Source organism: Microcebus murinus, chromosome 4 (genome assembly GCF_040939455.1).
Source record: "Microcebus murinus isolate Inina chromosome 4, M.murinus_Inina_mat1.0, whole genome shotgun sequence".
Taxonomy (NCBI): Eukaryota; Metazoa; Chordata; class Mammalia; order Primates; family Cheirogaleidae; genus Microcebus; species Microcebus murinus.
Window position 1 is genome coordinate 14,766,337 of NC_134107.1, and position 22,685 is coordinate 14,789,021.

General features: G+C 50.2%; 1 protein-coding gene across 1 annotated transcript in view; it reads right to left on the bottom strand.

The window, feature by feature from the left end:
- Positions 1-12,609, bottom strand: part of CD6 (CD6 molecule) — a 39,551-nt gene extending 26,942 nt beyond the window's left edge. The window contains exon 1 of the mRNA XM_012778337.2: positions 12,379-12,609. Coding sequence (XP_012633791.2) covers positions 12,379-12,439 — 61 coding nt within the window. The 5' untranslated portion in view covers positions 12,440-12,609. The remainder of the gene's footprint in view (positions 1-12,378) is intronic.
- Positions 12,610-22,685: the final 10,076 nt, after the last annotated feature.

Below are 22,685 nucleotides of genomic sequence, written 5' to 3' on the forward strand. Positions count from 1 at the left end.
CTGTCACCTCCCTCACAACACAGCCGCTGTCCCCAAATCCTTCCACCCCTTAGTGAAATGTTCCCAAACCAGGCCTGGGACAGAAGACAATGTAAGGTATAAAATTAAGTGGTATTGAATCGCCCCGTAAGCAAATTACTCCTTTCCCAATCCTTTCTCCTGTGCAGCTGCTCAGCCTCCAACACCTAACACTGTTTAACAAAGGGACAGCAGGCTCAGGCTCGGATGGCAGGCTATTAGATGACACTTTTGTTTTCAGTATTTTATTTGTTTATGTGGACACATTCTATTTACCAAACTAATATTAGTTTGAAAGATATGGTAGTGATAGAAGATAGAAGATAAACTTACTTTTAAAAAGCAAGTAGTGGCCAGGTGCGGTGGCTCATGCCTATAATCCTAGCACTCTGGGAGGCCAAGGCTGGCAGATCGTTTGAGCTCAGGAGTTCGAGACCAGCCTGAGCAAGAGCAAGACCTTATCTCTACCAAAATTAGAGAAAATTAGCCAGGCATGGTGGCGCATGCCTGTAGTCCCAGCTACTCGGGAGGCTAAGACAGGAGGATTGGTTGAGCCTAGGAGTTTGAGGTCACAGTGAGCTAGGCTGGTGCCATGGCACTCTAGCCAGGGCAACAGAGTGAGACTCTGTCTCAAAAAAAAAGGAGTTGATGCAAAAATATGTGTTAAACAATTGTATACGCATAAAGGGCAAATCAGATCACACCCTTCTATATCTAAGACTCTCTAACGGTTTCCCATTCCCCTTGGATTAATTCCAAACCCCAAGATGTATGCCCCCAGCCCCTGGCAACCTCTCCCACTCCCTCTCCTCCACTCCCCTATCCCTCTGCAATTTACTCTAACCCGTCAACCTCATTCCTGCCTCAGGGCCTTCGCACCTGCTCTCCCTTCTGCTAGAATGTTCTCCTCCCTGAGCGCAGCATTCCCAGCTCATCTCATCATGCAGGTCTCTGCTCAAATGCCATTAGAGGCCCCACCTGGATCTCTGTCCCTGTCACTCCTGGTCCCCTTATGTTGCTTTATTTCACTTGTTGCACATATTCCTCTCTGAAATGATACTATTTTTAAAATGTGTTTACTTATTTGTATATTTTCCCCATTGGAATGTAAGCTCCTTGAAGACAAGGGTTTTGTCCGTTATCCTCAGTGGCTCAAACAGTGCTCAACATATAATAGGAATTCAACAAATGAATGGCAAAAATTGTAAGGGTGGGGGAAGAACTAGCCCGGGGGAAGAGAGGAGCTGAGGCCAGGCAAGACCGTGGCCGCCAGAGGCTCAACCCGAGGGCAGCTCTAACCTCGGCCTCATTAGTACCGGTCTACAATGCGCTGAACCAGCAAAGAAAGCCAAGCCGGTAACTATAACGGCAGAAGGAACGATGGAGTCATAACATCACTGTCAGGCAACTGTCCTTGTAATGACTGACTCAGACAAGAATCGTCAATAATGTTACAACCAGTGGGCAAAGGTTTGAGTGGGACCGAACTATTAATATTTACCTGTTCACAAAGAGTCTGCCACGAGATTACAAAGGAGGGAAGAGCATCTTTACAGTGGCAAGCCCAGCAGACGACACCTTCCCAGAGCAGAGGTAGGCCACCCGTGGGGGACAGCACCGCTTCTGCGACATTCCTGCCAAAAGACGCAGGACTTAAATCTAATCCCAGAGAATCATTGTAGAAACCCGGTCAGGGGCGTTTTACAGAGCAACTGGACTGTGCACTTCAAAAAGGTCAATGTCACGAAAGAGAAAGACAAACTGAGAAACTGTTCTAGATTAAAAAAGAATAAGGAGTGTGAGAATTAAATGCAGCACATTGAATGGAAATTTATTCTGCTTTAAGTGATATTATTGTAACAATTGACAAAATCAGAATAAGGTCTGTAGATTACCTAATAGCTTTGTATCAATACTAATGTCCTGATTTTGATAAGTATGCTGTGGTTATATAAAAAAATGTTCTTATAGAAAAAAAGCCAGCACATTGGAGTGTTTAGGAGAAAGGGACTTTATTCCTACAACCCATTCTCAAATGGTTCAGGAAAAAAGTAATAGGAAAAAAAACACACTGAGAGAAAATAACCAAGCCAAATATCAACAGCTGGGGGTGTGAGTAAAGAGCGTATAGAAATTATTTGTATTATTCTCACAATTTCTCAGTAAGTCTGAAATTAGGCTGAAATTAAAAGTTAAACAGGGCCAGGCTTGGTGGCTCATGCCTGTAATCCTAGCACTCTGGGAGGCTGAGGCGGGTAGGTTGCTCGAGCTCAGGAGTTCGAAACCAGCCTGAGCAAGAGCAAGACCCCGTCTCTACTATAAATAGAAAGAAATTAATTGGCCAACTAATATATATAGAAAAAATTAGCCGGGCATGGTGGCACATGCCTGTAGTCCCAGCTACTCAGGAGGCTGAGGCAGCAGGATTGCTTGAGCCCAGGAGTTTGAGGTTGCTGTGAGCTAGGCTGGTGCCACGACACTCACTCTAGCCTGGGCAACAAAGCGAGATTCTGCCTCAAAAAAAAAAAAAAAAAAAAGTTAAACAGAAAACAAAACTGGGAGAGAAATACGGCAGAGCCCTAGCACTGAGGGAGCTGTCAGATGGGTGGGGCAGAGCCCAGGGTCGCCTGTGTCCGTGTCAGGCCACGTTGGGCCACGACAGGCCACAGCTGTCCCCGATGGGCCACAGCTGTCCCCAGCAATCTTGCCGTGGGGCGTGAAGGTGATCGTGTCCCTGGCTCACACGGGCCTGCGCCAGGCCCTGCTGGGCAGTGTGGGAGGGAGGGGGCCTTGGGCAGGGCCTGCAGACCAGAGCCCTCACCCCTGCTCCGTGACCTTGGGCACATCACCCCCACTCTGCACCTTACTGTTCTCCTCTGACAAATCGGAGGGGAAAACTGGCAGCTCTCTGGGGTTTCTTCCTCCTCAAATGTTGTGATATTTCTAGAATCTCATCTGGGCAGAGCAACACATTTTTCCAGGGAGTGTAATTCCTTCGATGAGTGTGTTTCCTTTAGTTTAGCTAAGGAAGGAGGGAATAAAGATGCTGAGCAGAGTGGGGACCGGGCCTCCACCCAGTCCTGGGGGGCTTTGCTTCCCCACCTCTGCCCTGCCCCAGCCCCAGTCCCAGGCACCCATAGACTGAAATGCAGGTAAAATCCTCCCCCCAGGTCCCCATTTAGAAAGAGGCAGGTGGCAGGAACAGGTCAGTGACCAGAAGGTGACTCTGGTCCCAGCTCTGTCCAAGACTGGCAGCATTGCTCAGCTCACCGGTTTGCTCTTCTGCAAAACAGTCAGAGCCGTGCTCGGCTTTGCACTCAGCCATGAGGACACAGTGACTTCACCTCGGCATCCCCTCCGCCCCCCGGCACAGGGCAACTCCACATTGGAAGTGGGGTGCTCAGATGGGATCCCCAAGGCACCCCGAGAAGCCCCCAGCCCCGAGGCTCCTCCTCCCCCTCACAGCCTGTGTCCCCAGGGCCCCAGCCCCACGCAGACCCCCTGGCATCTGCTGGCACCACCAGAGACTCTAGCCGGGCTCAGGGTCATGGTAGAGGTCAGGGTGGCCTGGAAACGTACAGCCTGGACCTTTGGATGTACCCCTGCCCCTAACACACGGCAGAGACCCAGAGCACCTCCCTTAGAGGGGAAAGCAAGAGGTCCCCCTCCCGTGCTGGGCCCGTGTCCAGCACCTCCCAAGGGCGGGAGGCCCAGCCCCACAGCTTCCTCCTGGGCCGTCCGCCCAGCCTCCTGCCTCTGGCCTGTCTTAGCCGCCGTGTTCAGGCCTAAGGAAGCTGGACTGTGGGAGCGTACAAAATGGCGGGTGGAAACCTGAGCTTCCTTCCATCTCCTTCTCTATACCTGGGAGCTCCTGCCCCGGCCAGTCCCAGCAGCAGCTGTGGCCCTGAGGCTCTCCTCACTCACTTAATCAGTAAAATGGGGGGTAATCATTCATACCTCCTGCGGCTGCGATGGGGAGAAGGCAGGTTTTCCTATTTGCAGAGTGCTGCCCCAGAGGCCATTATCCTTGTTTTTGCCTGGCTAGCATGTGTAAATTACATGTTGCGTGTGCACCTTCTATGGGCCAGTGGTGTGCCCGAGTTTCCATGGGTTTCAGCTCACTGCATCCTCGAGACACACCAGTCTGGATGCGTCAGGAGACAGAAAAGGGCCTGGACCTCAGCTCCTTCGGGAATTTCATCCCCACCCACCTGGAGTGACCTGTGGGACCAGGTCCCCACGGCTGACCTCCCAAGGGTTATCTGACCTCTAGGTTTCAGCTCAGATGGGGCCTTCTGTCTGAAATCTTTTTTTTTTTTTTTTTTTTTTACCATTTAATTTCTTATTTTGAGATTATAGCCTGGCGCAGTGGCTCACGCCTCTACTCTCAGCACTTTCGGAGGCTGAGGCAGGAGGACGACTTGAGCCCAGGAGTTTGAGGTTGCAGTGAGCTATGAAGATGCCACTGCACTCTAGCCTGGGCGACAGAGCAAGACCCTGTCTCTAAAACAAAAAAACAAAACAAACTGTGGACTCACAAGAAGCTGCAAAAATAGCACAGAGAAGTCCCCCGTCCCCATCACCCAGCTTCCCCGAGTGGTGACATATTATGACACGGATTTAAATGCAGTATCAGCCACTAGCCTGGGACAAAATAGGTAACTTTCTGAGCCTCGTCTTCCCCACCCATAAAGTGGGGGTGATCGCCTTCACGGTGTCACGGTGGCAGGGGACAAGCATAGCTGGTGCTTGGAGGGTGTAAGTCCCCGGCAGTGGGTGGTGGTTGCAGTGATCGTTGGGGTGTACAGGCTGTCACGTCTACCCCCGGCTGCCGCTGGTGTGTTCACCCCCTTCCTCGCAGCACTACCGTGTGCTCAGGGGCCAACCTTCATGGCCGTGTCTCAGTGCCAGCACAGGGCCCGGCACACAGCAGGTGCTGAATAAATATGAAAAGATGGCGCCTCCTGCCAGGCACACTCCCCCGTGACTCATGGGGCCTCTCTAACGTCACCTTCGTTCCTGGCCGCGAGAGCATGGCAGCTGCAGGCAAGCCCCCCGAGTAGCTGGGACTACAGGCGCACACCACCACACTTGGCTAATTTTTTTCTATTTTTAGTAGAGATGGAGATCTTGTTCTTGCTCAGGCTAATCTCAAACTCCTGACTTCAAGCAAGTGATCCTCCCGCCTCAGCCTCCCGGAGTGCCAAGATTATAGGTGTGAGCCTCCACGCCCAACCCAGGCCACTCTTTGGTGGTGGAAAAAGCACTGGGCTGTGGGCTGGGAGGCCTAAGCTCAAGTCTTGGTGCTTAACTTGCTACAGGTTTTGGACACATCTGTTAACCTCACTAAACCTTGTTTTCCTCATCTATACAATGAGGTCGCCATGCGGGTAAAGGAGCTCATCATGCAAACAATGCTGGGTTAACCACCAAGTCTTGTGTTCACACATGCAAGGGATTGTCTTTGGCCTTGCTCTGTAACATTTATAAGCCAACACTCAGAGCACTGCATTTTGTGTGGGTATTTTTAGGTACATTAACTAAATTAACTTTTACACTTTGGTGAGCTGGGTGTTTTAATCTCTAGCACGCAGGCACAGAAACAAAACCAGCATCATGCACAGCTAGAATTCGGAACCCGAGTTGGCCTGATTCTATAACATTTGGCAAGATGCCGTCTGGGGTTGTGATACTGTGCCTTTCGCAGGGCTGAGTTCCTGAGGGCTGGATCTCTGTTGCTTGCAGCTGGCTGCCCTGTTCCACAACCGGTAAAGCCTCAAGGAACGTACATAAAGTACAAGGGTGTTTAGCCTGGGTCCTTAGTGTTCAATTTGCCCATTTTTTCCAAGGAGGAAATGAGAGCCAGAGAAAGGAAGGAACTTGCCTGAGCTCACCCAGCAAGTTAGGGTCAGAGCTAGTTCCAAAAGTCCATCCTCACCTCACCCTCCTCAAAGCTCCCTCTCCTCCCATGCTGCAGGGCCTCAGCGTCCCAGGAATCGGGGAACATGAGCTCGGGGGTCACCCCCAACTTCAAGGCTCATGGAGAAACTGCCTGCCGAGCTGCCCAGGGTGCCAGGGACCCCCTGATATGGGGCCCTCGTGTCCAGGACACCCCTAGGCAGCTTCTCCAGGCTCCATCCCTTCTCCAGATCAGTATTTCCAAAGTGGGGGGCACATTCCCAAAGGTACACAAAATTATTTAAGTGGTCACCGACTGGCACTGAATTACGCAGTGAGGGAGTTGTATGACTTTGTTTCCCTTTCAGCCTTTCTGATTCCATCCAGGCTTGGAGGAGAAGGGCTCCATGGGCTAGCCTTTCAGGCCCACTGCCTGCACCCCTCCCTTTTGGGCAAAGGGACTGGAAGAAATGCAGCTGGCTAGAATTTAGTGGTGTCGTTTTGTTTCCATCATGTTTATTTTCACCATTATAATCATGACGGTGATTTACAATGACTTTCCTTTTAAGGGAGAGATACAAAGTTTCTCCTGAAAATACATGCATTTACAGTTTAAAACAGTGGTTAAGAAAGAGTGTTAAGTGAATTGCCAGGTCCCTGTCACTTTGGCAAACACCGGAAAGCTGACTAGAATGGGGAGCCCCAGGGAGTGTCATTCGGGGTAACCCGCCAGGCCCTGATGGGATGGGGGTCCGGGGGACACGGTGGCTGGGAAAGGAGACGGGACTTGAGGGTCCCAGTCCCACCAGGGTCTGTTCAGTGTCACCTGAGCACCCGGCATGGGTGTTAACGTTGGTGGTTTCAAGTCTGTGGTCCCGGCAGGGAGGGGGCGGCCAGGTACCCGGGATGGGGTGAGGTGACTTTTCCTACTAGGTAGTTTTCGGGGGCCTTGCAAGGCCCGGTCTCCCAGCCTCAGTTGGGATCATCTGCTTTTTCCTCCTTGCCCCCAGGGAGAAAGCTGATGCCATCGCTCAGAATCGAACAGCATGGGGCCCAGTTGAATTCCTGAATTTTCCTATAGGAAAGGAGGCTGGTGCCAGCGTTAATAAATAAAGCCACTACAAACGTGGAGCGAGCAAAGGAGGCCATAGCCAGCGTTTCCCGCTCATTCTGGAGCCCTCTGTGATCATCCACATTCGGCTACAAGTGCCAGCCCAGCTCCCTAGGAGACACCCCGTTCTGTCCCCCACTACGGTGATGAGCATGCCAGCATCCTCATCAGTCACTGACCCGTGGCCGAGAGCCACACTAAGCCAGAAGAAACACGCAGACGCCTGTCATACGTTATGCATGTATCTACGAGACGCAGTCTGGCCTGGCAAGAATGTAAAAAGAAATCTGAATGGAAAAGCAAACACGCGTGTTTAATTTAATCCAATCAAGTGCTGACGCCATCTGGAAGTGGGGCAGATGTAGGTATCAGGTTTGTATAACTTGGATCCAGAGGTCATGGGTCAAGGGACCAGCCCAGCTGGAGGGCACAGGCCATCAGAAAGGGGGGACGTCCATCAGTGGCACAGGAGAACCGTGTCTCATATTTTGGTGAAACAACAAAAAAGCCTTAATTCAGTCCACTGAGATGGAAATTTCAGCCTGCGTGGTATAACCCAAGTTACCTTTGATGGCACAATCATTTTCTCCTTAGTAAGCTGCTTTTAACTCAGGAAGATTAGAATTTAGAAAACAGATGGTAAAAATAAGCCAACACCCATAGTATTTATACATTTGTGTTAAGTGTAAGTTAGGTCGAATTCTGTGTGTTGGTGCAGAAAATCCTGTATTTGTGATGTTTTAAGAACATTGAACCATTGAGTTACTCATGAATGTGATTGAGTAATTAACTTTAGTTCAAATTTTAAGTTAAAAACTTTAAGAGACTTTGACAATGTAAACATTATTAGAATATTTAAGAGGACTCCATACTCATTTTGCTTATGCTAGTTTTTTGAGATTTGAAAGCATTTTCTGAAATCCTTGGGAACATGTTGTTTCTTATTCCATAATAAATGGAATTCATTATATTCATAAGTGCTACTTAGAATATCAAAGGCAGTGCCATCCAATATAAATACAATGCAAGCTACATGTGTAATTTTGGTTGTTGTTTGTTTTTTTTTTTTTTTTTGAGACAGAATCTCGCCCTGTTGCCGGGCTAGAGTATTGTGGCAGCCTAGCTCACAGCAACCTCAAACTCCTGGGCTCAAGCAATCTTCCTGCCTCAGCCTCCCGAGTAGCTGGGACTAAGGCATGCGCCACCATGCCCAGCTAATTTAGATATATATATATATATGTATGTATGTATGTATGTATGTATTTCATTGTCCAGCTAATTTCTTTCTATTTTTTTAGTAGAGGGGGGTCTTGCTCTTGCTCAGGCTGGTCTCAGAACTCCTGAGCTCAAACGATCTGCCCGCCTCGGTCTTCCAGAGTGCTAGGATTACAGGCGTGAGCCACCACACCCGGCCTACATATGTAATCTTATATTTTCCAAGAGCCCCATTTTTTTTTAAGAGCTGGAGTCTCACTATGTTGTCTAGGCTGGACTCAACTCCTGGGTGATCCTCCTGCCTCAGCCTCCCAAGTAGCTAGGACTACAGGTGTGAGGGATTATCTTTGGCCTTGCTCTATAACATTTGTAAGCTAATTCTCTGAGCACCGCATTTTGTGTGGGTATTTTTAGGTATATTAACTAAATTAACTTTTACACTTTGGTGAGCTGGGTGTTTTAATTTCTAGCACGCAGGCACAGAAACAAAACCAGCATCATGCACAGCTAGAATTTGGAACCCAAGTTGGCCATACCTGAAAAGCCCCATTTTTAAAAAGCAAAAAGGAATAAGTAAACTCAATTATAGTAATAAAATGTTTTTAACCCAACATATCCAAAATATGATCATTTCAACATGTAATTCACATAAAATTTAGTAACGAGATATGTTACGTTCTTTTCTCAACTCATCTTCAAAATCTGTTGTATATCTTACACTTTACGCATCTCAGTTTGGACTACCACACTGTAAATGCACGTTTCTAGTGGCTATGGTATTGGACAGCACAGATCTAAGGGAATTTAATTAGCTACATTTGTAAAGGGTATTTATTATTTAAGGAGGTTTGTTCCACTTGATTTGCTCAAATATTAATCAAAGGATCCTTGCAAGTCATTATTAAAACTTACCGGGCTTATAAATACAATATGATTTGTATGTTGAACTCACACGTTAAGGAAAAAACAGATTTTTTAATTTGTTAATTTAAAAAATGAAATATTATTTTTAAAGTTACCACAAAGAGCCTTTCCAGCACAAAAGCAGCCCTTGAGGACCTCACCGACCGCGGCAAAGATGGGGTTAGTCACAGACCTCGGCACTGCCCTGGCGGGAAATGCCCAGCTCCTTGTCACTGCATTGTCTTGTCAGGTCTGGACAAACCCCTACAGAGCGTCTGCCCAAGCACCCCCATTCCACAGATGGAAAAGCCAAGGTCCAGAGAAGAAAAGAAGCACAGCCACGCAGTGAACTCAGGCAGGGCTGGGGCAGAACGTGGAGTCTCCTGACCCCACCCAACCTCCCCGGTTGAGGACTTCTAGTTCATTCTCTCTGCCCCTTCATCCCCAGTTGGCTGATCAGGAAACTAAGGCAGAGAATTTCAGGGTCCTGGACCCATGCCTCTGGGGAGCACCAGCGGCGCATAGGAGGGCTCAGACTTCCAAGCCCTCATTCAACAGCACAGACCGAGGCCTGCCCAGAGGCCAGCCCAGAGCCCGGGCCGCCGGGGCAGAGAAGGACCGAGCATAGCGCTGGGACTGGGCAGGGGTGTCCGCCGGTAGGCTACGCCAGGTCTGCCAGGGCCCAGGAGAGCCAGACTCCACCAGCCTGTGGTCCCCAGGGCAGAGCCAGGCACCCCCACCCCAGACATAGATCTTGGGGTGAAGGCCTGGACTCCCTCACGGGCCTCCTTCTCCGGCTACCTTTCCTCCCTCTTTTCCATCATTTTTCTTTCTTTCCTTTTCTTTTTCTTCTTGAAGGCCCTAAGCCCCTTTCCCCAACATGGCCAGCCCAACGCAGACCCCCCACACACAAGCAGACGGGGGTCACCCTTGCCCTCCGAGGACAAGGGCCTGCGGGATTGGGGCTGCCCGGCCAGCGTGGAGAGCACGGAAAGCTCAGGCAGGCCCCGGGCAGCATCGGGCCCTGGCTCCTTTGCGTGCAGTCTTCCCTCTACCTGGAAGGCCCTTCCCGCCGGGCCGCATGTCTCAGCAGTAGGACAGATGCCACTGGCGACCCCTAGGAGAGCTCACAGAGGTCGAATTTTTTTTTCTTTTTTTTTTTGAGACAGAGTCTCGCTTGTTGCCCAGGCTAGAGTGAGTGCCGTGGCACCAGCCTAGCTCACAGCAACCTCAAACTCCTGGGCTCAAGCTATCCTGCTGCCTCAGCCTCCCGAGTAGCTGGGACTACAGGCATGTGCCACCATGCCCGGCTAATTTTTTCTATATATATTAGTTGGCCAATTAATTTCTTTCTATTTTTTTAGTAGAGACGGGGTCTCGCCCTTGCTCAGGCTGGTCTCAAACTCCTGAGCTCAAACGATCTGCCCGCCTCAGCCTCCCAGAGTGCTAGGATTACAGGCATGAGCCACCCGCCCGGCCACAGAGGTCGCATTTGATGCCACCAAATCACATAGTGAGGACACGATGCCCTGCTCACAGCGCCCCGTCCTGCAGTCAGGAGGAGAATAAGCTGGGGAGCCCGGGGTCTGTGTCACCTCCCTCGCTTCCCTCTAGCAGAGGGGTGGCTCTGGGCCTTTATCTTCTTTTCACTTTTGCTAGAGCGTAATAGAAATTGGGTTTTGCTGCCACTTACTTTCACGCTTTCCTTTACCTTTTGTTTATGGCGAATGATACTGTTTTCCATTTACAATACTGATGCAAAGTTTCCTTTCAAAACTGAACTCGTACTAGTAACAACAAGTGAGTCAACAGAATAGCCACACAGTTTCAAAAACAAGAACTAGATAGCGCCCAGTTCAACGCCGGGTCCCCTGGCTGGCTGCTGGGCCGGCCTGCCCAGGCTCCGGCACCAAGAGCGCTGGGGCCGCCCTCAGTCCTGGCCCCTCGTTCCCGCTGGGAGGCTGCGGGAGGAGCTGGTCTGAAGCCCTGGGTCGGGGAGGCCCATGGCCCCCCGCAGACCTTTCGGACCTGGCTTACTCCCGAGCCTATGGCTGGGCCTCCCGGGGAAGGTTGGAGAGGGCGGCCTAGCTAGAGATCAGAAGGGAAGGCCACTCTGGGGCGATCTGTCTCAGCACAGGGGAAGAAGGCAGCTGAGCTCCCTGAGCTGGGGCTTTGCAGACTCTTGCAGAGCGAGGAGGTAGGGAAGCTGACCACCCCAACACCCCATTGGCCCCGGGAATAAGGCGCACAAATTCCCGCTCCCTGAGCCAGCTGGCTTTCCCTGAATCTGCAAGGCTAGGGGACATGGAACACGTGCCCACAGATGAGGACAGAGAGAATGTGCCCCTCAAGGCTCCCCACATACACCCTGTCCTCTGAGCCAGCCTGATGCCCCTGGACTGTGTTTTCCACGGTCTCCTTTGGCTCAGACCGAAAGCACTTGGCTCCCGCTGCAGTTTCCGCACCAGTTTCCCCATCCCAAAAATGTGGGAGCCCAACAGGGCAGGACCTCTGCCCAGCTCCGGCCAGCTTGGACCCCACGCTCAGCAGGGCCAGCAAGTATCTGGGGTGCACAGCCCAGCGTCCCGAGCTTTCTGGCCGCCTGATCCCCTGGCCCAGGTGGCGAGGATGTCTTCTTGGCACCTGGGGGCAGCTCAGGATGGGAGGAGGTGGCCCTTATGCTGCTCATTCCTGCCCTACACTACACCAACTTGTTGGGCCAAAGCCACCAGCGCCTGGCTGTCCGGAACTCCCCTGGGCTTCCCCGAGTTCTGTCTCTGGGCCTGCTCTCCTGTGAGCGACACGGGCCCCGTGGGCCCCGAGCTTCAGGTTTGGCATTGGAAATGCAATCGTCAGTGGCCCTGCCTCTCTGGAAGGTGCACAGCTCCTTCCTGGGGGTTGGCAAGAAATAGGAAGAGAAGTTGCTGAGCCGAGGGGTAGAAGGCGCGCCTCTCTCCTCAGACCCTGGGGACCCGCTGGAAAGACTCGAAGCATCTGCCTGAGTTATCTCACTCTCGGGCCTCTCAGGACTGGAGCATTGTCCAGGCACAGCCCTGGCCCCTCAGGGGCCTCCTGTGCCCCAGATGCCATTGGCACAGCTGGAGGCTCCCTGGGACCCGAGTATAGTCTTGGCTCATAGTCTCCAGAAAGGTGACCACGAGAAAATCACCAGAAAGGGAACCAGGAGGGCAGGACCCGGGCCCCCAGCACAGGAGGGGAGGGAAGGGGGCTACCTGTCAGGGCTGCCGTCAGCGATCCAGCGGTCACAAGGAAGAGCCACATGTCTGGGGCCATCTCCGACTGCTACGCGTGCCTGCCAGCGGGAAGCACCATCCTGGGGCCGGGCGGTGACACGGCCACTGTGTGCCCCTCTTGCCCGCCTGCTCTGCCCTTTGCTGTTCCTGCTCGAGCCTTTCTCTCCGCCGCTCTCTTACACGCATGCGACCCAACCCAGCCTGCGAGCGTCTCTCACGCCTCCCTGTTCTGCTTGTGGTTTTGGTCTCCAGGAAGCTGGGCTGGTGTTGCAGGGGCTGGTGGGGAGAGCCCAGCTGCCTCTGCTGGAGCCTCCCGAGCCTGGATGAACCCCAAAAGTCAAGGAGCCAGACGCGCACACGCACCCATGCACACGCACTTCCCTGAAGGTCTTCTAAGGAGAAGGGAAGGACAGGGGCCGTGCCCCGTTTCTGGGGCCAAAAGGGAGAACTGCTATGTAGTAGATGCTCCATCCATACGTGTTGGAAGAGTTGGTGACTAACCCATTTGTCTGTCCCAGTCCATGGAATCCGGCTCATGGGACTAAATCCCAAGGCTTCCCTTGACCTTGGGAGCAATGGGAAGGAGGAGGGCATGGTCTTGGTGCACTTTTGAGAGACAGGAGCCCAAGCCCCCACTTGGAGTTTCATAAATGGCAAGGGTGTGAAAGGTGGCCATTCCACACGTCCCTCTACACAGACGGCAGCCAGGCCCCCCGAGGTGGCACAGAAGGGCCAGCTCTCCGCCCCGGGCCAGGCAGGGCGTTCGCTGACAGGGGCCCCTGAGGATGAGCAGGATTCCATCCAGCAGCGGGGGCAGGAGGCCTCAGGGCCGGGGCCACCAGGTGTGTTTAGTTCTCCGCTGTGCTCCCTGTGGCGCAGACAGAACGTGCTGAATAAATGTCAGTTGAGTGGACACAGGAACAGACAGCATGGTGGTCCCCGCAGAACCCCAGAAGTGGTTGAGCCCAGAAGGGGACTGGTTCCAAATCCTGGCCCTGCTCGGTGTGACTCCATCTCAGGTGCCCCCTCCTGGCCCTCCATTCCCTGCATTGCAGCCTGTCCTTTCCCCACCCGGGACTCGGAGGGACTCCGCCTCCGCTGGGTCCCATCCTGGGGAAGCGCTTGGTGCGGCAGGTTTGGGGGCCACAGGGAGCCAGGCCGGTCCTGCAGGCAGTGAGACCCCACCCTGCCTTGCCCCTCCCGGCCCCGGCTGCGGCCGCCCCCTGGTGGCCAGTCCCCGGCGGCACAGGCCGGCGCACGGGGCCTCGGGCTCGGCTCAGCTGCAGAGACAGCGGTGCGTGGTGCATGGGCCTCTGGGGCGCGCTGGGTGGAAGGTGACGGGGCAGACCGCATCCCTGCCCTCAAGGAGCGCGCAGTTGGCAAACACGAGTGACCAAACCACAGGCCAGGGTGAGACGAACACAACGTGAGGCCTGCTGGTGCTGAGAGAAACACGTCTCTGCAATGAGCCAGGGAAGGAGGGCTGGACTGCCATTCCTGGTCACGTGGGAGACGGCCGGTTGGGGGCGGGGGAGGAAGTCCCCCATCACAAAACACCAAAAAAAATATTTTAAGTCATCTTTAAAAACGTACAACGGAGGCCAGGTGCGGTGGCTCACGCCTATAATCCTAGCACTCTGGGAGGTCGAGGCGGGTGGATTGCTTGAGGTCAGGAGTTTGAAACCAGCCTGAGCAAGAGCCAGACCCTGTCTCTACTATAAATAGAAAGAAATTAATTGGCCAACTAATATATATAGAAAAAATTAGCCAGGCATGGTGGTGCAAGCCTGTAGTCCCAGCTACTTGGGAGGCCGAGGCAGGAGGATTGGTTGAGCCCAGGAGTTTGAGGTTGCTGTGAGCTAGGCTGATGCCACGGCACTCACTCTAGCCTGGGCAACAAAGCGAGACTCTGTCTCAAAAAAAAAAAAAAGAAAAAGAACGTACAACGGAGATGGCAAGAAAGGAAGGGGAATAACCAGAGGCCCCAAATGACAATGAAGCACAAATCCCAAGAGAGGGCTGGGAGCGGTTGCCCTGAGGCTTCTGTGGGTCCAGGTGGGTGAGAACTGCAGTGTGATGAGCCTTCGCAAATCCCGGAGCTGAGCAACGTGGAAAACAAGATCAGAAGCCCCCAGCTAAAACAAAGGGCACTAAACCAACACCCATGGCCGTGAACTTGGGGAGAAAACCTCCCCGAAGGAGCTGGCACAGGACGTGCCTGGCTCAGCTTTGGCCCTGAGTGGAAGAGAAAGGACTGTCAGGCCTGGATGGCCCTGACCACAAGTCGGCCACAGATAAGTCTGGAAGTGGAATACACAGAACTTGTGTGGCAAAAAACAACAACACAACAGGAACCAACCAAACAAAGACAACGTAAGAATTTAAAGTAGACTATAGTTCCCCAGGCACCTGGCAGAAACCAATGGCGAAAATACCCTCAGTCCCTAAAGACTTCCCACAGAAAAAGTTCCAAGGAACTTCCAGAAAAATCATAAAGCACAGGACACAAGGCACTTTCAGTGAGAATGGCACAAAGCAGTAAACAAAAGAATCACACCTTCAAAAACTTTGGATATTGGAATTGTGGTATATATAATATGAGGATGGGCCGGGCGCGGTGGCTCACGCCTGTAATCCTAGCACTCTGGGAGGCCGAGGCGGGCGGATTGCTCAAGGTCAGGAGTTCAAAACCAGCCTGAGCGAGACCCCGTCTCTACCATAAAAATAGAAAGAAATTAATTGGCCAACTAATATATATATATAAAAAAAATCAGCCGGGCATGGTGGCTTGTGCCTGTAGTCCCAGCTACTCGGGAGGCTGAGGCAGGAGGATCGCTTGAGCCCAGGAGTTTGAGGTTGCTGTGAGCTAGGCTGACGCCACGGCACTCACTCTAGCCTAGGCAAGAAAGCGAGACTCTGTCTCAAAAAAAAAAAAAATAAAAAAATAAAAAAAAAAATATAATATGAGGATGTTTCATATGCTTAAAGAAGTAAAAGTTGGCCCCTGATGGTATAGATAAGAACAAGAGACTGTTAAAAATGACCAGGAAGATTAAAAAAAAAAAAAAGCAAGTAGTACTTGTATAAATGATGTAAAAACATAATATTTGAAACTAGAAATCCAAGGGACAGATGAAAGGGCAGATTAACGTAGCCAAAGGGAGAACTCATGAGCCGAACAATGGATCCAAAGCACTTGCCCAAAATGGAGTTCAGAGAGACGAAAGGATGGAAAATTTGAAAGAGGTTAAGAGATGTAGAGGGTGAACAAGGTCTTGAATATGTCCAATTAGAGTTCCAGAAGGAAATGGAAAATTTCCAGATTGATGAAAGACATAGTCCTCAGATCCTGAAAGCTCCCACAGCCCAAACACGATAAATAAATTTTAAAAAATCTGCACTTCTAGTAGCACTTCTAGTAGCAAAATGGTTGACTACTAGAGAGAAGATGGATGAACTATGAAGTAGAGTGGTCGATAATTTCTCAATATCAACAACGGAAGCAAGAACATCTCAAAGTGCTAAGAGAAAGTGACCATCGACCTTGAATATTTTCCAAGAATGGGGTTGAAAAGATACATTTTCAGGTAAAAATTGACAACATTTATGACTGACAGACCCTCACCTAAGGGGATTCTAGAGGATATTCTTTAAGGAAAATAATCCCAGAAAGAAAGTCTAAGATTCAAGTAGGAATGATGAGCAAAGAAATACATGAACACAGAAGTAGTTCAAATAAGCATTTTTAAAATTTTTTTTATATTTTGGAAGGAGTCTTGTTGTGTCACCCAGGCTAGAGTGCAGTAGCACAATCATAGCTCACTGCAGCCTCAAACTCTTGGGCTCAAGCGATCCTCCCTCTTCAGCCTCCCGAGTAGTTGGGACTACAGGCATAAGCCACTGCACCCAGCTATTTTTTATTGTTTTAGAGACAGGGTCTTGACATATTGCCCAGGCTGGTCTCAAGCTCTTGGCCTCAAGCTATCCTCCTGCCTTGGCCTCTTGAGTAGCTGGTATTACAGGTACAAACCACCTCACCCGGCTAAATAAGCATTGATTGCATAAAACAATTACAAAAATGTTTCATTTGTAAGGTTAGAAAATAAATGAGATAAAACTAAAAAACCAGAACATGATAACAAATGAATTGGTAAAGAGCAATTAGAGTGAGAAAGGTCTATTATTTGGTGGGAGGGCAAAATATTCACTAGCGTTTGAACTTGTTAAATTAAATGTGCATGCTAAACCAGCAGAGCAATACAGTGGAACCGAGTGGGGTGGGGAGGGAGCCTGCTGTAAAGCCAAAGAAGGCAGGAGAGGAAAAGAAAGAGATGCAACAGGAAGAACAGGCCAAGCAGAAGGATGGGTAGGTTTCAGCGGGTAGATCGGGTGTAGGGTGGTGAGAAGGGTGCTCCTGGCAGGGGGGACAGGGTAAGTAGGGGCAGGACAGTGTAACGTGAGTGTTCCTGGGGCTGGACTGACATGCCTCATCCCAAGCTGCCCGTGTTCCACAGACACCACGAACCTTCGAACAGGAAGCTCGAGGTTGTTCCCAGCTGGGTGTGCAAATCAATGAGCTCGTTTTTATTTATAACTCTTGGAGCCAGGACCTTCTGAACTCAATTTGCAAGGGGCACCTAGTGGCTCTGTGTCCCGTGGAGAGCCCAAGCATTTTTCGCCTAGACCTTCTCTCTCTCCTGACCTTGGCCCTGCAAAGTGGAATAAGCAACATGACCGAGGGAAGCCTGACTCTCTGCCCAGAGGATGACAGGAGCTAGAACTGCACACCCCACACCCCGCCACGTGGCACAGGGGGAAGTTGAATGCTGACTGGTGCTTATGGAGCACTTCCTGTTGTGCGGGACACTTCACACGGAATGTTTCCGCTCAATTCTCACAACCAAGTAGGTTGTATCCTTAGCATATCCTTGCAGATAAGGACACTGAAGTTAGAGGGGTTGTTTGCTCAAGATCCCACAGCTAACAAGTAGTAGGGCTAGGCTCTGGATCTAAAACCCCAAGTTCTTAACCACAAGCAAGTCAGCCTCTTGGGGATGGAGAGTTATTGTCTAAGCATGAAGGCTTTGGCTGAAGAAGACACGTAGGCTCTGGTTCTATCAGACCCTACACTTTGCACCAGCCCTGCCCCCAGCCCAGGCCAAGCCCACTCCTCAGTCTCAGGAGTCCTGAAACGCCTCAGTCCTGACCACAATCTCCAAACCAGCCACAGCCAACACTTGTCTTTCCCGAGGCCCAGAGTTTCTACCATAGTCTAAATCTTCAGCACCTAAACGTGTATACATTGTCACTAATCACTTTGTCACTCATTCAGAACAACTTTCATCATGCATTCTAGGTGCTGGGGACACAGCACTGACCAAAACAGACAAACATTTCTGTTCTTGCAAAGCTTACATTTTAGTGGGAGAGAAACGTAATAAATAATAGACATAATAAATAAGTAAATTATCTGGAGAAAAGAAATAGAGCTGCATAAAAGGGGTTAGAAGTGCCAGAAAGCGGTTTTGATTTTTTTTTTAAATAGAGTCTCACTCTGTTGACCTGAGTAGAGTGCCGTGGCATCAGCCTAGCGCGCAGCAACCTCAAACTCCTGGGCTCAAGTGATCCTCCTGCCTCAGCCTCCCAAATAGCTGGGACTATAGGCATGCTCCACAATGCCCAGCTAATTTTTTCTATATTTAGTAAAGACAGGGTCTCGCTATTGCTCAGGCTGGTTTCAAACCCCTGACTCCTAAACTCAGCGATCCTCCTGCCTTGGCCTCCCAGAGTTGCTAGGATTACAGGCATGAGCCACCATGCCTGGTCAAGGGGTTATGATTTTAAATAGGGTAATATCTTAGCCTGGCTTCCTCCCTGACAAATAGAGCCTAGGATGCAGGGCTTGTTTGCAGATGGGTTATTTGGGAATGTCATCTCGGGGAACAGATTGAGGAAGAAGGAGGACTGACATAGGAACAGAAGGAAAGTCAGTAAAGGATGCGTCATTGAATTGGCCACACCCTGGGCAGCTAGTGCTCGAGCTCAGACTTCTGAAATGGATCTCAGAGCTGCCTGCCCCATGTGTAGCCTCCCTGCCTCCCACCCACTGCACCAGCACTGCTGTGGCAGACAGAGAGCAGGAAAAGGCACCCTGTCCACTTGGTAATTGGAGGCCTCCCTTGTGGTTGAGCTTCTCTGCGTTGACAGAACATAAAGACAGAAAGAACCGCCTGCTTTGCGCCCATCCACATGCCTCCGCCCCAGATACCCTGTCTCTGGTTTTCCAGTCTTGCTCCTTCCAGGCCCTGCCCAGGAGTCTATGTATGTCCACACCTCCAGCCACTTGTCCTTCCACATACAGCTGGTGACCAAAGGTACGCTCCCATCTCTGCCCACCGCGAGGATTTTCATCATCATTGTCCCTCAGAGCCACCTCTGAGTGAGGCTATAGCGCACTTCTCTCCATTTCTGGTTAGTAACAGCCTATCGTGCCTCCCCATTTGTGAACCAGGCATGAGGTTTTCCTCTTCTGTCAAAGGGAGCTCCCTTGAGGCCATAGAGATGTGAGTTAAAAGAGAAGTACAGGCCGGGCGCCGTGGGTCACACCTGTAATCCTAGCACTCTGGGAGGCCAAGGTGGGCAGATTGCTCGAGGTCAGCAGTTCAAAACCAGCCTGAGCAAGAGCGAGACCCCGTCTCTACTATAAATAGAAAGAAATTAATTGGCCAACTAATATATATAGAAAAAATTAGCCAGGCATGGTGGCACATGCCTGTAGTCCCAGCTACTCGGGAGGCTGAGGCAGCAGGATTGCTTGAGCCCAGGAGTTTGAGGTTGCTGTGAGCTAGGCTGACGCCACGGCACTCACTCTAGCCTGGGCAACAAAGCAAGACTCTGTCTCAAAAAAAAAAAAAAAGACCCCTTTACATTCTTAAAAATTAGAGAGGACCCCAAAGAACTTTTGTTTATGTGGCTTATATCTACTGATATTTATCATATTGGAAATTAAAACTGAGAAATTTAACATATTTATTTAATACATTTAAAAATAGCAACAATAAACTCGTTGCATGTTAACATAAATAACATTTTATATGAAAAATTACTATATATTCCAAACCCCTCAAAATGACTGGGAAGAGTGGCATTGTTTTACATTTTTGCAAATCTCTTGAACATCTGGCTTTGTAGATTCTCATATCTGCTTCTTTACTCAATCTGTTGAGATATGTTGTTTTGGCTCAAGTATATGGAAAAAATCTGATCTCACAATATGCAGTTGGTAAAAGGAGAAGTATATCAATAGCCTTTTTTTGAGAATTGTAGATATTCTTCTCTGATACTATAACAAAATTTGACAAGTGATAGTTTCTAAAGGTTAGTACCAATATGGAATCTGAAATCATACCAGTGACCTTTTATACACTGTTAAATTAAAATCCATCGGTCTATTTTGCACTTTGAATGGCTTCCGTATCCATGCATGATCTGTGATAACACACATCAGTCATTTTGGAAAAATACTGTTTCACAGAGTTATACCGATCTTCCAAATGTTGACATATTTCATTACACAATATCAAGAAATCACATTCCTCGATGTCATCTTTGATCCCACCAGAAAACTTTAAGCATCAGGACGATGTCAAGATCATGGCAGCAGATACCCATTTTCCAAAATTTCTAAAAGCTCAAGTTTCATCCTTGGCAACCAATACTGTCGGTTGTTTTCTTTCAAGTGACAGGCTCACTTCATTCATCTTCAAAAAATTTGCCTGCCAGATTCTTAAGTCTGAATAACCACAGTTTCAAGTAAAAATGGTGTTCCATAAAAAAAAAAGAAAAACAAGTCCAGCTGGCAAACAGGAGAACAACACAAGTGCGTTCCCCGGAGGCAGCCTCTAGGCTGGGGTGTTCAGTAGGAGTGAATGCCGCCTACTTCTCCTTTTGTCACAAAGAATATTAAAAAGCCGTGTATCTAAGGATTGTGATTTAATAACATTAATAATTGTACCTGCTTCATTGAGGACATTCTTAAGTAAAACCAGCAATTCCTCCCCCTATTTTGACTCTGAGAGCACGGGGTAAAGGACCCAGTGGCTACTAGCGCAGATTGGTGGCACCGCTTTGATTCATGCAAAGGCACAAGCACTTTCACCCACCATTGCTTTTGCACCAGGCAAATTATGCCAATGCAAAGGGCCAGTTGTGTCTTAACACTGTTATGTGAATAATTTTGACCTTCCGGGCCACTGAAAGGGCCTCGGGCATCCTTAGGGCTCCATGGATCCCACTTTGAGAGGGGAGGGAAGAGCTGTGGTGCTCAGAGCTGACACTCAGCATCTCAAATCCCCTAGTTCCTCTCCTAGGCATTGCCTGAGACGTACAAGCCCTCTTTGAGGGGCAGCCCAGCTGTCTCTTGCCCCCGATGTGTAGGATTCCAAGGCTGTTCGCCACCCTGATCGGTTCCCATTGAACCTTCCAGTGTGGTGTCTGCTGACCCCAACACTCCGCGCAGGAACCGATCCGCCTGGGGTCTAGCAGAGTGATGTCCCGGTGCTAACTTCGACCTCTGTGTAACAATCAAAGCCTCAGAACTATGTTAGAGGAACGCTAGAAAATTAGGAAAACAAAAGAGAATCACCTATAGCCACATCACCTTGACAACCACGTGGCTTAGGGTGGCCTTAAATGTTGACACATCCTGAATTTACCACTGATGAACATCCCCAAGTGTTTTTTTTTTTTTTTTTTTGTCCTGATGCTGTGGAGCCACGTCACCCTGGCCCTTCCCAGGTGGGTGTGAAGACTCCAAGAGGAGGACCTGATGCTCAGGTCTGTGCACGCCATGCGCACACAGCTGCCCTGTCCGCACCTGGGGGCTGGGTCCACCGGCCAGCTTCGTGGGCTCTGCACACAGGCTCGCCCGTGTCTATGGGCTCGCACATAAACTCCCCTAATCGGAATCTGAATCTTGAACTACGACTCCCGACGGTGAAGCCGCACCCACCGATGACGCAGCCCTGCTGTATCAGTTTTCCCGGCTGCTGTGGCACACTGCCACAAACTTGGTGGCTTAAAACAACAGACGTTTATTCTCTCCCAGTCCTAGAGGCCAGAAGTCTGACATCAAGGTGGCAGCAGAGGCCGGGCGCGGTGGCTCACGCCTGCAATCCTAGCATTCTGGGAGGCCAAGGCGGGCGGATTGCTCAAGGTCAGGAGTTCAACACCAGCCTGAGCAAGAGCGAGACCCCGTCTCTACTATAAATAGAAAGAAATTAATTGGCCAACTAATATGTATAGAAAAAATTAGCCGGGCATGGTGGCACATGCCTGTAGTCCCAGCTACTTGGGAGGCTGAGGCAGGAGGATTGCTTGAGCCCAGGAGTTTGAGGTTGCTGTGAGCTAGGCTGACGCCAGGGCACTCACTCTAGCCTGGGCAACAAAGTGAGACTCCGTCTCAAAAAAAAAAAAAAGGTGGTAGCAGAGTTGTACCTCCTTGAGAGTCTGTAGGGGAGAATCTGTCCCTGGCTTCTTCCACCTTCTGGAGCCGGCGGGAGTCCCTTGGCATCCTTTCGCTTGTGGCTGCAGTGTCTTTATAGTGCCTTCTGTTCTGTGGGGGTCTAGCTAACCTCCCCCCCGCCCCCCCCCCGCCTTTCTCCTATTAGGACACTGGTGACTACAGCTGGGGCACACCCTGATGACCCAGGCTAAGCCCCTCCCTTCAAGATCCTTAGTGGAATCAAACCTTTTGCTGTGCAAGCTAATGTTCATAGGGCCCAGGGATTAGGGTGTGGACATCTATTTTGGGGACACCATTCCGCAGACATCCATAGCAGCAGTTTTCAACAAGGAATAATTTTGCGCCCCGGGGACATTTGGTAATACCTGGAGAGATATTTTTTGGTTGTCATAACTGTGAGGAGGGAGTGCGGCTAGCATCTTGCCACGAGGCAAAGGATACTGCTAGCCACCCTGCAGGGCAGGGGACAGCTCCCCAAGACAGGGCGTCAGCCAGCCGGAGTGACGATGGCGAGACATCTGATTTATAATAACGATTTATTATTCCAGCATACCCTAGCTAAAAAGTTGCTTTTTAGCTAGGGTATGCTAGCTAAAAAGTATGCTAGCTAAAAGCTAGTATGCTAGCTAAAAAGTAATTCCCACCTCTTTATCTGGCTTCATTTTTCATTATAGCCTTTGTTTTGTGTGGCGTTAAATCTATTCTACATTTATTTGCTTGTTGTCGTCTCTCACGGCCACCAGCATATCAGCTCCACGGGGGC